This window comes from Mustelus asterias, chromosome 10 (assembly GCF_964213995.1).
Source record: "Mustelus asterias chromosome 10, sMusAst1.hap1.1, whole genome shotgun sequence".
In the NCBI taxonomy this organism is placed as follows: domain Eukaryota; kingdom Metazoa; phylum Chordata; class Chondrichthyes; order Carcharhiniformes; family Triakidae; genus Mustelus; species Mustelus asterias.
In genome coordinates this window covers 75161687-75179073 of record NC_135810.1, presented here as the reverse complement: position 1 = coordinate 75179073, position 17387 = coordinate 75161687, and the positions used below count along the sequence as shown (strand labels likewise).

General features: G+C 42.4%; 1 protein-coding gene across 1 annotated transcript in view; it reads right to left on the bottom strand.

Moving 5' to 3' along the window:
* The window catches only part of slc9a2 (solute carrier family 9 member 2), a 72656-nt gene that overhangs the window by 27283 nt on the left and 27986 nt on the right, over positions 1 to 17387 (bottom strand). Inside the window, exon 4 of the mRNA XM_078222809.1 lies at positions 3219 to 3436. Within this exon, the coding sequence (XP_078078935.1) occupies positions 3219 to 3436 (218 nt within the window). The remainder of the gene's footprint in view (positions 1 to 3218; positions 3437 to 17387) is intronic.

The window sequence follows — 17387 nt, the reverse complement described above, 5'->3', positions numbered from 1 at the left end:
TTCCATAAATATGCGGAAGTATTTAGGGCCATGCCCATATTGCCCAATATCCAACTGTGTGATAATGTAAATTGGGTGAAGGGAGTAATGATAATATTCAAATGCAGTCTGCACAATTATTTAATGGTTTTCACGGCAAACTGAGGAAACACCACCCAAGATGAGATCAAATAGAAATTGTAAGCTGTTTTATTTCAGGGGATGAGCATATAGATTGACAACATGATCAGCTTCAATTAGCTCATCCAGTAAAACTGCTCTTCATGTAATAAAAAAGAAAATCATGCTGCATGCTTCTTCATATCAAGGAGGTGGTCTTACACAAATTAAAATACCCAATTCTCCACCTACGTATTACATTTGCGACCCCTGTCAAACCTCTCTCAGATTTCTACTTAAAAATGTGACTGACTGCGCAGGTTTTGCTGGACTTAACTGATTACTGTGTCCCTGGTTCCTTGTGTACGTGTAACAGAGAAACAGAAATAAAAAGGAAATGACTTATGTGGACACACTCAACTGCTTTCTTTCAACTGCCTGATTTCTGGCCTCTTGTGATCTTGCCGGCCCTGTCATGCCAGCAAAATCAGCCCTGCATCCGGGAAAGGCACGAGGCTAATTCAAGTATTAATGACATGCTTAGCTTAGGTGTGCGCCAAAATGTGGCAGATGAGTTTAATGTGGATAAATGTAGGTTATCAATTTTGGTTGGAAAAATGGAAAGGCAACTTATCTAAATGGAGACACATTTTGGGGTGGTTCGGTGCAGAGAGTTCTGAGTGTCCTTGTGCATGAATCGCAGAAAACTACTATGCAGGAATTTGGGGGATTTTCACTAACTTCATTACAGTGTGATTGTAAGCCTACCTGTGACTAATAAATAAACTGTAACTAAGGAAAGAAAACTGAATCTTGGCATTTATAGCTAAAGGAATAGAGTATAAAAGGAAGTGTTGCTGAAACTATACATGGCATCAGTGAGGTCGCACCTGGAGTATCATGCATAGTTTTGGTATAGTGTGTAGAGGCATTCGAGGCAGTTTAGCGGAGGTTCACTAGATTGATTCCAGAGATGAGGGATTTGTCTTATGAAGACAGAGTTTAGGCCTGGTATAGTACCAGAAGATTGGAGTATAGTACCAGAAGTACCAGAAGATTGGAGGTTAGCGAATGTTGTCCCATTGTTTAAGAAGGGGAACAGAGACTTCCCCGGGAATTATAGACCGGTGAGTCTCACTTCTGTTGTCGGCAAGATGTTGGAAAAAATTATAAGGGATAGGATTTATAGTTATTTGGAGAGTAATGAATTGATAGGTGATAGTCAGCATGGTTTTGTGGCAGGTAGGTCGTGCCTTACTAACCTTATTGAGTTTTTTGAGAAAGTGACCAAGGAGGTGGATGGGGGCAAGGCAGTGGACGTGGTATATATGGATTTTAGTAAGGCGTTTGATAAGGTTCACCATGGTAGGCTTCTGCAGAAAATGCAGATGTATGGGATTGGGGGTGATCTAGGAAATTGGATCAGGAATTGGCTAGCGGATAGGAAACAGAGGGTGGTGGTTGATAGTAAATATTCATCATGGAGTGCGGTTACAAGTGGTGTACCTCAGGGATCTGTTTTGGGGCCACTGCTGTTTGTAATATTTATTAATGATCTGGATGAGGGTATAGTTGGGTGGATTAGCAAATTTGCTGATGACACCAAAGTCGGTGGTGTGGTAGACAGTGAGGAAGGGTGTCGTAGTTTGCAGGAAGACTTAGACAGGTTGCAAAGTTGGGCCGAGAGGTGGCGGATGGAGTTTAATGCGGAGAAGTGTGAGGTAATTCACTTTGGTAGGAATAACAGATGTGTTGAGTATAGGGCTAACGGGAGGACTTTGAATAGTGTGGAGGAGCAGAGGGATCTAGGTGTATGTGTGCATAGATCCCTGAAAGTTGGGAATCAAGTAGATAAGGTTGTTAAGAAGGCATATGGTGTCTTGGCGTTTATTGGTAGGGGGATTGAATTTAGGAGTCGTAGCGTTATGTTGCAACTGTACACAACTCTGGTGCGGCCGCACTTGGAGTACTGTGTGCAGTTCTGGTCCCCACATTACAGGAAGGATGTGGAGGCTTTGGAGAGGGTGCAGAGGAGGTTTACCAGGATGTTGCCTGGTATGGAGGGGAGATCCTATGAGGAGAGGCTGAGGGATTTGGGATTGTTTTCGCTGGAAAGGCGGCGGCTAAGAGGGGATCTTATTGAAACATATAAGATGATTAGAGGTTTAGATAGGGTGGATAGTGATAGCCTTTTTCCTCTGATGGAGAAATCCAGCACGAGGGGGCATGGCTTTAAATTGAGGGGGGGTAGTTATAGAACCGATGTCAGGGGTAGGTTCTTTACCCAGAGGGTGGTGAGGGATTGGAATGCCCTGCCAGCATCAGTAGTAAATGCGCCTAGTTTGGGGGCGTTTAAGAGATCCGTAGATAGGTTCATGGACGAAAAGAAATTGGTTTAGGTTGGAGGGTCACAGTTTTTTTTTTTTAAACTGGTCGGTGCAACATCGTGGGCCGAAGGGCCTGTTCTGCGCTGTAATGTTCTATGTTCTATACGCTCTAGAGTTCAGAAGAATGAGAGGAGATCTAACTGAAGTATATATGATAAAAAATATTGACAAAGTAGATGTAGATCAGATGATTCCTCTTGTGGAGCAATCTATAACTAAAAGTCATAGTTGTAGGATAAGGGCTAACAGCCTTAAACAGAGGTGAGGATAAACTACTACTCTCAAAAGGTTGCGAATCTGTGGAATTCACTACCCCAGTGTGTGGTGGATGCCGGGACATTGAGTAACTTTGAGGAGATCAATGCATTTTTAATTAGTAATGGGTTGAAGGGTTATGGAGAACGGGAAGGAAAGTAGAGTTGAGGCCAAGATGAGATAGCCATGATCGCATTGAATAACAGAGCAGGCTCGAGGGGTTGAATTGCCTACTGTTGCTCCCAGTTCTTACATTCTAAGCACACTAGTGGTGCATAGACATTGGAAAATTGAACATGTAGGAATGCATGCCTCTTAAAAAAAAGCAACTCATCCAATTTTCCTTGTATTGATTTAAAATTAACCAAATTGTATTCACTGCACTCAAATAGTCGAGGTTGTCTGTGTGCAAAGCCAGAAAGAACTCCCTTGCACAGTTAACCTTAAGGCTTTCTCAATAAATTAACTGCTGATTACCTAAGGCCCGCCAAATCAAGCAGAACAATAGAGTGAAGCAAACAAATGCCCAGTTCCATTCATGGGTGTCTGTGATTGTTGCGACACCAAGGAAGATAAATATGAGAGTTTCACTGACGCTGCTCCACATCTTCAGAAAATACTTAATAGTGGTGCTGGATTTCATAGAGACGTTTTCTTCCACATAGTGCTTCATGCTTATCGAACAGGCTATCAATCTGAAGAGGAGATATTATATCAACACATTTTTAAATAAAGACACATAGGCATCAACTTTGGAGAATACTTCATACAAGAAACAAGGTTGGCATTTTTCCTGTTTTTAAACCCAGTGATTCAGTAGATAAAAGCATCATTTCACATTGCACAAAACCATGAAAGGATTATACACTACTTTCTGCTGAGGTAGCTAATCTCAGACTAGGTGCAGTAAATGAAATATGAAATAGAACAGGAAAGAAAGTTCTATGGACTTTATTCATTAAATTTAATTATTAAGGGCTATTTATCTTCATCCAAAATAAAAGTAATTTAATTTATTACAAAAACCTCTCTTTCTTTTCTCATTTGAATTTTCTTTCATCTGCACCTCTCTACAGATGTTAACCCCTTGTGAAGGAACAGTGCCTTGTCATCTCACACAAGTGGACATTCTACACGTGGGCTAATACAACAGGCACCAATTAGACAGGACATAAAATCAGAGTCCAGTCATATCATAACTATAGCAACCATTACCCAAGTATTCTGGATTTTAAATCTGCCATACAGAAGATATTTATTTTCCAAAAAAGTGAAAGTCAAGGTCCCCTGGTTGTTGTCTCATTCCTCCCACCAGCCTTTCTAAGACTGATCCGTCCATGTAGAGGGATGCATGTACAATGAAAGCATAGGGTATATACAAGCGCACACACATACCTCCCCCCCCCCCCCCCCCACCCCGCCCAGTTATTCAATGCCTCTATTCTAAAATTCTCATGCTTATTTTCAAATCCATGCATGGTTTCACCCCTTCCAATCTTTGTGATCTAGCCCGACATCCTTTAGATACCTGTACTCCTCCAATTCTAGACACAAGCACCCCCAGATTTTCATCATTCCACCATTGGCAGCAGTGTGTTCAGAGCTCTGGAATTCCCTCTCTCAACCTCTGCTTCCTCCTTAAACCCAACCTTTGTCCAAGCTTTTGCTCATGTGCCATACTTTCTTGTAGCTCAGTGTCAAATTGTTTGGTAACGGTCCAATAAAGCGCCTTGGAGCATTTTATTATAGTAAAGGCACAAAATAAATACAACCTGTTGCTGTTAACTAACATAAGCCAAGGCAAACAAAGAGTAAAAACAGACCCAAGACTCAAAGTAAAAAAGTGTTTCTTTAAATAGATAAATATTTGGTTAGTGTGGCCTTTATGTGCTGTATTTTAGGAGCTCCCAGAATTGTCTTCTGGAGGTAATAATTTGAGAGTAAAATTCTAAGGCTGTTAAGAATTTTTATTTGAGCATTTTTCCCCACTGGTATCCCCCATCAGTGCATAAAATGCAGGTTGAATTTTCACTGCAGATGAGAGGAAACATCTACCTTAGGGGGTTCCATGGCATTTTTGTAGACGTAAAGAGATGTTCTCCCTGGTGTCCTGAGCAATATTTACACTTCATTCAACATAACTAACAGAGATTATCTGCTCATTATCAAACTGCCTCTCAGGGAGGCAGTTTGAAAATGCGCACAGAATGGTTGCCAGGTTTCCCATTTTACAATGGAGATTGCACTTCCAAAGAGCTTCTTTGGTGTAAAGTGTTGTGGAACGCCTTGAAGAAAGTCAGTATGTAAATGCAGGCCTCTTTCTGATTCCATCAGTATGTTATCTTTCAAATTTCAATACCAAAAACTTCTCTTGAAATGGCGACTTATATTTTCCTCTCTGCTGGTACTCCACAAGACATTTTCTGTTTTTGTTTCAGATAGTCAACATTTGTAATTTTAAAATCTCCTATTTGTGATCATTATGCATAATTTGTGTTACATATCAAAAGAAGCACGACACAAGGGCCATATTTAATCTTACAGAACTTATTGGGCCAGACACAGTTACAAGACTGAGTGCAGTTTGAGGTATGATCAACACAAAAGGAACCTTGATGTACTAGACAGCTGGAAAGAGGACATGGGTCCGGACAAGGAGGATGACACAGAGAACTGAACTGACAAGAATTGTCTCTTCTTAACTCACGGGCAGAGAAAGAACAGTGAGCGCTATGTCAGTTATCACCTTTGAAGAAAATCTGTTGAATAGGCATGAGAAAACATTGACTCAGACGTCGAAATGATTAGTGAAACAATAATGTCTGCAGTGCTGCAAACATCATTTGGTCAGGCTTGGATAATATAAACTTGAGTTTGACTTAGCAAGGCACAGAGAAGTTCCCACTGAGCTTTTGGAAGTTTTACATGTGGTTTGCTAATACCTGGAAGTTTTAAAAAAATGGTTAATTCTTAATGTAAAGTCCATGTTGGGACAACTCTTGCATAATTTGTGGAGGCAGCAGATCTAATAGCGTTATTGTTCTTCACTCTTGCTGTGAATCATAAGCTAATATGCTGTAGAGAAAGCGATGTAACTTTGCAGTTTTTCACCACCAGGGGATCTCATTGCATCTTCATCTTCCAAATGCATACGTTAAAAAAAATATTGTTAATAGGTTTGTGCAGTGTCAATTTGCTCATACAAATGTCAACATTTTCCATTAAAAATACTTGATAAAGAAAATATTTAACAATACATTAATTTATCTCAACAAAGCTTACAATTTTCAATGCAGACGTATCAACTTGATGAAACAACCACCACAGGACCATGTGTATTCGGAACATCAGAAGAACCATAAGCAGAGCAAAATGATTTCACAACCAATGGATCAGATCAGAGCGCTACCATCCAGTCATGTCTAGTGATGAATTGAGATGGACAATTGAACAACTAACCATGATTTTTACACTCCAGTAAAAGTATGGGACTTGAACACAGAACATTATGACTCAGAACATTGAGGGTTATCACCAGCGGACTTTAAAAATGATAATTACATCTTCTCTCAGCCATTCTTCCTCACCTTCTACACCACAGAAATGAAATTGTCGGTAATCCAGTACGGGAGGTGGGGGAATTTGTTTGCGGTTTTTAACCTGATGTCAGAGATAAGCACAGGCTTCATTTTTGCAAGTAGCATTTCTGAGAAGTTTGAAGCTATGGGGATCTCAAATTAACAGTCCAAAGGAAATCTTTGAAATACTAAACCGAACGGACTTCTTTCCAAAACTACAACCTGTAAAAGTGTGACTAACAGGAAGCTTCAACTGTTTGACCTTCAATTAACATTACTAATCATCTTGTTCAAATGGCAAGCATCAACACCAAATATGAGCGGGTGAATTAAAAGACAAATCACTGAGGTAGAGTCATAGATTTCATTATTTAGCACCTATATTTTAAATGAATTGCAAATGCTTTCCACAAAACAAAAAATATGATCAACAATATTAGCGGACAAAGCTCTTGTAGGTACTTGATGTTCATTTTTCCATGACTTTGACAGAGGTGTGTGAAATCGGTGAATGACTATGTCAAAATAGATGATTACAGAATGATAAGACAAATACTTTATAACAATGGTAAATTTGCCATAGTCCCAGATGGCCATAGGTTGCTCACCATCATTCAATAAAATCATGCCTAATCTGACTGGAGCCTTATCAGCTCTTTGTCTGCCCTGCTACAATCCTTAACTCTTTGTCAATCATAAATCTATCTGACCCTACCCCATGCGTGCGCATGCAATGACCCCGCCCCGTATGTGCACATATGCAATGATCCCGCCCCGTGCGTGTGTATGCGATGACCCCGCCCCGTGCGTGCGCATGCAAAGACCCCACCCTGTGCATGCACATATGCAATGATCCCGCCCCGTGCGTGTGCATGCAATGACCCCGCCCCGTACATGCGCATGCATTGACCCCGCCCCGTGCGTGCGCATATGCAATGACCCCGCCCCGTGCATGTGCATATGCACTGATCCCGCCCCATGCATGCGCATATGCAATGATCCCACCCCGTATGTGCGCATATGCAATGACCCCGCCCCGTGCATGCGCATATGCACGGAGCCCGCCCCATATGTGTGCATATGCAATGGTCCCGCCCCGTGCGTGCGCATACAATGACCCCGCCCCGTGCATATGCAATGAACCCGCGCCGTGTGTGCGCGTATGCAATGACCTCCCACCTCGTGCACATATTCAATGACCCCCACCCTGTGTGCATATTCAATGGTCCCGCTGCTTTCGCTGCTTTCTGTGGAAGAGAATTCGAAAGACTAATGACCCCCTGAGAGAATAAATTCCTCATTTTCATCTTAAATGGGAAGAACCTTTACTTACTGTGAACCTTTACTGTGCCTAGAGTTCTGGACTTCCCCAGGAGAGGAAACATCTTCTCAACCTCTATGTTTCAATAAGGTCACCGCTCATTCTCCAGAACTTCAATGAGTATTGGCTCAATTTTTCCTCATAAGACATCCCAGGAATCAGCCTAGTGAACCTTCAGTGAGCGATTTCCAGGCAGATATATCCTTCCTTAAATAAGGAGACCAAAATGGTCCACAGTATGCCAAGCGCAGTCTCACCAATGTCCTGTACAGTTGTAGCAAAACCTCCCTAATCTTATACTCCTTCAACATTCCATTTGCCTTCCTAATTGCTGTACCTGAATGCTAACTTATGACTCATGCACAAGGGCACCCAGATTCCTCTGTACTGCAGCAGTCCATTTAAATACTCTACTTTTCTAATCTTTCTGCAAAAGTAGACAATCTCACATTACCCTCTTGCTGCAAAAGTTTTTCCCACTCACTTAATCTATCTATATCCCTTTGCCGACTTTGCATCTTCCTTTCAACTTGAAATTTCACCCTTCTCTTTATCATCTGCAAAGCTGGCTACAATACAGTTGAGTTGGAGACCACAGATACAGGTTGAAGCAGAATCTAACTAAAAAGAAGAGGACTTTGAATATATGCTGGGGAACAAGGGAACCAATAAAGGCCAGGTGTGATGGATAAGAGCAAATTATTTTAAAATAGCATATATATGTGATGTATATGCAAGAATGGAGGCCAAAAAATTTCATTTCAGTCGTAGAATTTAGAATAACAATGGGATGAGAGAGAGTTTCAGGCGTGAAGGAACTATAATATGTATGCAAAGGTTGTCCAGAACAAGCAGTGGATATTGCTGAGGGAACAGTACGTAGACACGGTGGCAAGCACTGCTGCCTCACAACACCAGGGACCTGGGTTTGATTCCCAGCTTGAGTCAATGTCTGTGGAGTCTGTACGTTCTCCCCCTGTCTGCGTGGGTTTCCCCCGGGTGCTCCGGTTTCCTCCCACAGTCCAAAGGGCGCGCTGGTTAAGTGAATTGGCCAGACTAAATTCTCCCTCAGTGTACCTGAACAGGCACCGGAGTGTGGCGACTAGGGGATTTTCACAGTGGTTTCATTGCAGTGTTAATGTAAGAATACTTGTGACACTAATAAATAAACAAACTTAGAATGAAGTGGCATTGCTAGAAAAACACTCATTTGGTTTGGACAGTCAGAAACGGCAGAATCAGTCAGCTGGAAACAATGGGAACTGGAGGAACATCATATTAGTGGGCTTGACACTGCTACTGACACCCTCATCCTAACTTCCCACCCAATCAGCACGATGTCACACTAGTGCAAATTAATACTGGTTTCAAAAAGTAAACTGTTTGTGAATAGAACTCCCACTCACCTGACGAAGGGGCAGCGCTTCGAAAGCGAGTGGCTTTTGCTACCAAATAAACCTGTTGGACTTTAACCTGGTGTTGTGAGACTTCTTACTGTGTTCACCCCAGTCCAACGCCGGCATCTCCACTTCAAAAACTAAACCCAGAGAGGTGATGATGCGGGGGGGGGGAGGAGCGGGGGGTGGTGGTTGTCCTCCAGTGTGTTGTTGACGGGCAGGGGAGCAAGGGTTCTGCTTATCTGTGTGTGTTTGGGAGGGGGGGGGGGGCGGAGAATGCCTTTTATTTAAATTGGAGATTGTGCGCCCTTTAAAAAAGGCACCCTGGTCTTGGGATTCCAGTGGTTGGTGGCTTTCTTAGGCCTAAAGCCTCCAGCTGATCATATGAATCTCACTTGCCTTCTGTAATTGCTATTTAATACAGTGAGAAAAGGCAGCTGTGCAGTGCAGACTGCGAGCTTCACAGTGGCATTCTTGCCCAAGTCAAAATCTGCATTTCTGGGAAAATTCCAGCCATGTTAAACTCGCACAATTGTGTGCAGTTCTGGACACTTTAGGAAAGATGTGAAAACATAACAGAATGCAGAAATGATTCACTGGAGTAGTCCCAGGAATGAGAAACTTTAATTATGAAGATAGATTGGAAGATAAATAGATTGGATTCCCCTGGAGAAGAAAAGCTTGAGTGGAAATTTGATAGAGGTATTCAGGTGTACAGAGCAGATCGGGAAATATTGTTCTTATTGGTGAAAGGATTGAAAATGAGAGGGCACAGATTCAAGGCAACACAAAAGCAACACAAGGAAAAACCTTTGCACACAGAATGCACAACCTGAGGTTGTGGCGGAGACACGTTCAATCGAGGAATTAAGAGAATTGGATTATTAACTGGAAAATGGAAGAATCTGCAAGGTTACACGGGGATGGCAGTTGGGGATGGAAAAGGAACTAGGCTCATTCAAATCATAGGCATAGACATGATGGGCTGAATGGCCTCCTTCTGTGCTGCAACAATTCAGAGCGTATGCTGGTTCTACAAACTATCCTATGGACAAAAAAGGCACCAAACATCAGATTCAATATCCAGTTGGAATATTGTGTGAAAGTGCAAAATTTGATTTAATTTTGGAATGCCATTCAGGACTAGCAGTTAGGGTGCCAAAGCAAAGTGCACACAATCACAACCTTACATGGGAGCTAAAAACTTGTACAAAGGGCTCAGCAAAAAATTTGCAACTTTATTGGCTCCAGAGGGACAATGGCAAGCTCTGCATTGCAATTACTGTACAGGAACACAATTATCAGCTCATTATGCTGTGCCCTTTGCCATTAAGTTGTAACTAATAACGAAAACACATTTCAACTGTAAATGCTGGAAAATCTCAGCAGGTCTGACACATCTGTGGAACATAAGAACATAAGAACTAGGAGCAGGAGTGGGCCATCTGGCCCCTCGAGCCTGCTCCGCTATTCAATAAGATCATGGCTGATCTTTTTGTGGACTCAGCTCCACTTACCCGCCCGCTCACCATAACCCTTAATTCCTTTACTGTTCAAAAATTTAGCTATCCTTGCCTTAAAAACATTCAATGAGGTAGCATCAACTGCTTCACTGGGCAGGGAATTCCACAGATTCACAACCTTTGTGTGAAGAAGTTCCTCCTCAACTCAGTCCTAAATCTGCTCCGACTTATTTTGAGGCTATGCCCCCTAGTTCTAGTTTCATCTGCCAGTAGAAACAACTTCCCTGCTTCTATCTTATCTATTCCCTTCATAATCTTATATGTTTCTATAAGATCTCCCCTCATTCTTCTGAATTTCAATGAGTATAGCCCCAGTCTACTCAGTCTCTCCTCATAAGCCAACTCTCTCAACTCCGGAATCAACCCAGTGAATCTCCTCTGCACCCCCTCCAGTGCCAGAATATCCTTTCTCAAGTAAGGAGAGAGGATAGGGCTAACATTGAGTCTGGATTACCTTTCGTTAGAGCTCTGACAGACCTGCTGAGATTTTCCAGCATTTTCTGTTTTTGATTCAGATTCCAGCATCTGCAATATTTTGCCTTTACCCAATATATAAACTGTGCTCATTTGCACTCGGTGGAATAACACCTGGACTATCGAGCATTGACTCCCCGCGCGCATAATAAAGACACCACTTGACTATTGCAACTGGCCTCCTCCGAGTGTTGGAATTTTATAACAGCATTTCTCGGACTTTTCAGTGGAATGAAGTTGCTAGACCTCAGCTCTTAGTAGCACTGTAAACCTTCTGGCTGTTTTGACTGCATCATCCAACTCATTACAGTGGAATTTTGAGAGATCAAGCAGTATTGTAGTGCCTGACTGTACCAACAACAAGATCGGGTGCACTCTTAAACTCCACTTGTAAAAGCAAGCAGATGAACATCTAAGCTTATCAAAAGGACACCATGCAAAAGTCTAAAAGCTGAAATTCTTAATCCATTCCAAACGTGCAACTGAATTAGTCCAAATATGTTGAATATGTTGCAAACACATTCCCCTGAAATTGCAAAGTAACACATCCATGACAAAAAAAACTAAAGCTATTCATGCTCTGCTCAGTATTTGAACAGGCAGACTCAGTAAAATTCCCACCTAAAATAAGATTCATATTCCCAGCAACTCTTAAATACTGCATAAATGTACATTGTTTACTTCCTGGAACCTCTAACAGTATCATAGATCATAGAGCATAGATCATAGAGTCCCTACAATGCAGAAAGAGGCCATTCTGCCCATCGAGTCTGCACTGACTCAGAGAGCATCCCACCCATGCCCTAATCCCATAACCCCCCACATTCACCTCACTAATCCCCTAACCTACACATCTTGGGATGCTAAGGGGCAATTTAGCATGGCCAATCCACCTAATCTGCACATCTTCGGATTGTATCACTGTAACTTCCTCAATGTACTGCATTCCCTACTTCAGGCACAGTTCTTTGCAGATCCATTGAAAAAAAAATCATGTAAGTGATCTTGACAAAGTATGCAAGCACTTGGAGATGCTTTCACACAGAGTTGCATTGGAGAAGAGGAGGCTCATCATATGACTAATCGCAAAATTGAATTAAAAAAATTAAAGGAAATCTGCATCAAAAATCAGCATCAAAAATCAGCTGTCACAGGAGTGATGAAGCAGAATTTGAAACTTGTCAGGTACTATTGTTCATCTTTTTGAGATAAAAACAATTGTGTTCATTATCTATTCCTGAGTGTTTGGTAGGGTTCCTGTGGGCAAGTAGGTGATTGCTAAAGCTAATCTGTGCCCAGAAGGTTTTGCTGCAAGTAGGACAGAATACTGCAAATGATTTGAGTATTGGGTGAGTTACGATTTCCTCCCTGCCTCTGATATGTGCTTGCTTTCAAAGGAGGCTGCACCATTTTTTATCTGGTTGCGCCGGATGCAGCGAGCTTCTCCTAGCACTCAAAAAGTCCGAAGTGAAGCAATCAGAGAGTGCCCTTGCAGCACTTCCTTTGCCCGCCATGACAATGCACCCCAGACTCAAGTTCGATAACAGCATGTGAATTACTTTAAGTTCATTACTGCTCGTGAAGGCAAACCGAGCAACAAAGATGTGCACAGCAAGAACCCACAAACAGCAAATGATATTAAATGACCAGTTATGAAATAAGAACAGAAAACGCTGGAAGAACGCAAGCCTGACAGCAACTGTGGAGACAGAACTGGTGAAAAGATCAGGACTGGAAAGTTTACTAATTCCTTCCACAGATGCTGCTAATCATGCTGAGCATTTCCTGTTTTAATTTCAGATTTCCAGCATCCACAGTATTTTATATTTAAATGACCACTTAATCAGTTTTAAATTATATTGGTTAAAGTTAACATTTAGGAGACTTCTTTTAGCAAAATAGAATCTTTTATATCCCTTGAATGAGCAGACAGGGCCCCTGGTGAGCTTTTATTCCAAAAGAAAGTTCTAGAGAAAGTAGAGAGAGAAAAATCAAGGAAAGGGGCGTGAGGACAAAAGTAAAAACAAAATAAAAGAGAATTGTAAATGCTAAATATTACAAAAAGGCTATCAAAAGGGGGACAAAAACAATTCCCATGAAAAATTAAACCAAGGTTAAATTGAACAAATGATGGAAGTTTTGGGAATAGAGAGAATGTGTGGCTGCCCTTCAGATTCAAGACCAAGAATGGGAACTCCAAAAGGCCAATGTCATGGTGAGTAGCAATCCTTCCTCTCCACAAGCTTCAAATTCAAGTTCCACTCCAGAACTTGATGGCCAAGGAAGGTGCCTTCATAACAGACTGAGTTACCAACTTGTATATCCTTCTGATATCAGATTGGTGCCAACAGCACAGGATTCCATCCCCGTTCTGGCCGAGCTGGATTCCAGATGCGCCTTCTTGCCCTGAGTAAGACTAGCCCTTTAGAAAAAGAGCTCAAGAAGTGTATGTATATATTTTATTGATATCACACAAGTAACAAGTGGTCTGCATTGTTTAATTCATGAGATTCGAATGCAAGTTATCTTTCCTTTAGAGAGATATCACTTAAAATACCTACAGTGCAGAAGGATGTCATTTGGCTCATCAAATCTGCACTGACTCTCTGACAGTGTCTTACCTAAGCCCTCTCCCTGTTGTATCCCCATCAAATCTACACATCTTGGGACAGTAAAGGGCAATTTAGCATGGCCAACCCATCTAACCTGCACACAAATCATAGAAATCATAGAAACCCTACAGTACAGAAAGAGGCCATTCAGCCCATCGAGTCTGCACCGACCACAATCCCACCCAGGCCCTACTCCCATATCCCTACATATTTACCCACTAATCCCTCTAACCTATGCGTCTCAGGACACTAAGGGCAATTTTTAGCATGGCCAATCAACCTAACCCACACATCTTTGGACTGTGGGAGGAAACCGGAGCACCCGGAGGAAACCCACGCAGACACGAGGAGAATGTGCAAACTCCACACAGACAGTGACCCAAGCCGGGAATCGAACCCAGGTCCCTGGAGCTGTGAAGCAGCAGTGCTAACCACTGTGCTACCGTGCTGCCTTTGGAGTGTGGGAGGAAACCCACGAATGCAAACGCAGGGAGAACATGCAAACTCCACACAAACAGTTACCCAAGGCTAGAATTGAACCTGGGTCCCTGCCGCTGTGAGGCAGCTGTGCTAACCACTGTGCCGCCCACGGCGCACATATTTCCACGAATTAACACAGATTTTGATGATGGTTTGCATTACTTTAGGAAAATAGGACTGCAATAAGAAAGGCAAGCGATTACTCTTTAGCAAGATCATCAATAAGAATTATAGAGTAACTATATGTACAAAGAACAAAGAACAAAGAACAATACAGCACAGGAACAGGCCCTTCGGCCCTCCAAGCCCGTGCCGCTCCCTGGTCCAAACTAGACCATTCTTTGGTATCCCTCCATTCCCATTCCGTTCATATGGCTGTCTAGATAAGTCTTAAACGTTCCCAGTGTGTCCGCCTCCACCACCTTGCCTGGCAGCGCATTCCAGGCCCCCACCACCCTCTGTGTAAAATATGTCCTTCTGATATCTGTGTTAAACCTCCCCCCCTTCACCTTGAACCTATGACCCCTCGTGAACGTTACCACCGACCTGGGGAAAAGCTTCCCACCGTTCACCATATCTATGCCTTTCATAATTTTATACACCTCTATTAAGTCTCCCCTCATTCCCCATCTTTCCAGGGAGAACAACCCCAGTTTACCCAATCTCTCCTCATAACTAAGCCCCTCCATACCAGGCAACATCCTGGTAAACCTCCTCTGTACTCTATCCAAAGCCTCCACGTCCTTCTGGTAGTGTGGCGACCAGAACTGGACGCAGTATTCCAAATGTAAAAGGACATGGGTAAATTCAGAAGCATTAGATAATGCAATATGCTGGTGCTTTTCAAGACTGTACTTTAAGGTTAGAGTAGTATTTAACAAGTATATTTTCCCTACTCTTCATTTAGTTTAACAATGGCCCTTAAGATAGACAGCTTAAACATTACACAATTAGTTGCAAATAATAAATGTTAGCTTTACCAGTGACACACGTGCTCCAAAAATGAAAATGGAAATTACATTTTGGACTCAAGCCAACTCCTGTGCTAAAGCTTGACACACATTTTAACGCCAGAATGACTTATTTCTGCCACGGCCAGCAGAAAGAACTCAGCCTTCAAAATATTGTACAGGAGAATGTGCTTGCTTGAAATAACACTAAGATGATTTCAGTTCCCTGGGGATGGCAGTGCTGCTACCTGTGCAGCTCACTAGATATTCTGCAATGATCTTCAATGAAGTAAGTTGCATGTATGAGGGTGGGGGAAAGCTAGCCATCCATCTGCCTCTGGGGGATAGATGCAAGGCTCATTGCACCAAACAGAAGCCCAAATCCATTTTTCTATTGTTTTAAAACATGGGAGTTTTCGCATCCCATACTCACTTCACAATTCATACAACACCCCAATCATAATGCTGTACAATTAACAAGTTAACTTCTACCACTTGGAGGCATTCTGCTTTTACAAAAAGTATTCAGCAAGAGTTGTTCATTGTGGAAGGAGTTGATTTCATGAAATCAACACTCCGTTAGACCGGCTGCCAAGAGTGGTGATAGAACAGGATCCAGTACCAACCAGGTTTTCCTTCCCACCTTGAAGAACAAGTCCCCCTGGCTTTTGGACGAAGGTTAAGAAACCCCGTTGTCTGAGAAATCACAGCCCAAAACCCACATCATTCCATGACAGGGTTCAGCTCGTTGGTGCTTGAACAGGTGATGCTGAAATATTTTGAAGTTATTTTACTGAACTTTAAAGCTTCAAAATATGTAAAGCTTCAGCAATTATAGAGCAACTATTTTGAATTTCAAAGCAGAGATACAATCTTCAAGGGTGGATAGTCCAGAATCAAAGCAAGCTAACCTGACTGGTAAAGGTTTTTTTTAGAGCACTGCAGAATTAATAACGGCATATACTTTCATTACAAAAGTACAGGATGGGTAGTTAAGGTGCTTTGGAACATTACCATCTTGCCTCAAACTTAGCCTACATGTAGGAAGTAGCGCTCTCAATTATTTTCACATATCATTACTCGCCCCTAGCTACTGACTCCATCTTTTCCCTCGCAACTGTCTGAGAATAAACCTGACTGTTGACAACTTTGGTGTCATAATTATCTGAGAAAAGCTTAAAGTTTTAAAATTTATGTATTAGTGTCACATGTAAGGCTTACATTAACACTGCAATGAAGTTACTGTGAAATCCCCTAGTCGCCACATTCTGGCGGCTGTTCGGGTCAATGCACCTAACCAGCATGTCTTTCAGACTGTGGGAGGAAACCAGAGCACCCGGAGGAAACCCACGCAGACAAGGCGAGAACCTGCAGACTCCGCACAGACAGTCAGTTACCCAAGCTGGGAATCAAATCCGGGTCCCTGGCGCTGTGAGGCAGCAGTTCTAACCACTGTGCCACTGTGTCACATATTTGAGCCATGACTCGGACCGTCTATTTCTAACTTTGCAATGTTGCCCAGCTGCTGCCCTGCCTCAACTGATCTGCTTCAGAAACCTCTGGATTGGATTATTCTATTGCACTCCTGCCTGGATTCCAATATTCTACCCTCTGTAAACTGGAGGTAGTCCAAAACTCTTCTGCTGCTCATGTTTTGACTTTCACCAGGTATTGTTTCCCTATCACCACACTGCTCACAGCTCTACACAAGTCCATAACCACATTTTCAAATCCCTCCATAACTTCACCCTTTCCTATGTCTCCAACCTCACAATGATTTGCAATGCCTGTATTCACGTAATTGTAGTCTCTTGAGCATCCTAGATATTAATAGCTCTACCATTGGTGGCCATGTCTTCACATTTGTTTCGGTTTCAAGATCTGGAATTCCCTCAATACACTTCAGCCTTTCCATCTCACTATCTTCCTTTACAACACTTAAAGCCTATTGCTTTGACCAAGCTTATGATCATCTGACCTAATATCCCCTGCATAAGTGGCTCAATGTTATATAGTTCCTGTGAAATGCCTTTGGATGCTTTATTTTACAAAAAGCACTACTTAGTGAGAAGGTCAGTTCAGCTTAGCCAAAGTGCATAGTCCTGGCCCCCACTAGGTGCCTGCTAGGCACAACACACCAGAGGGAGCACTTGTGCAGCAGGCCTGTCCCTGCCAGAAGAAAACAACAGATCTAAGCTTCCTTTTTGGTGTTTCTGGAACTAAGCATTCCTTGGGTTCAGAGTATTCTCTGGAATCAAAGAAAAATCTGCTCTCATATCTGCAGGAATGCAACAGCCTCCCAGCCATTAAC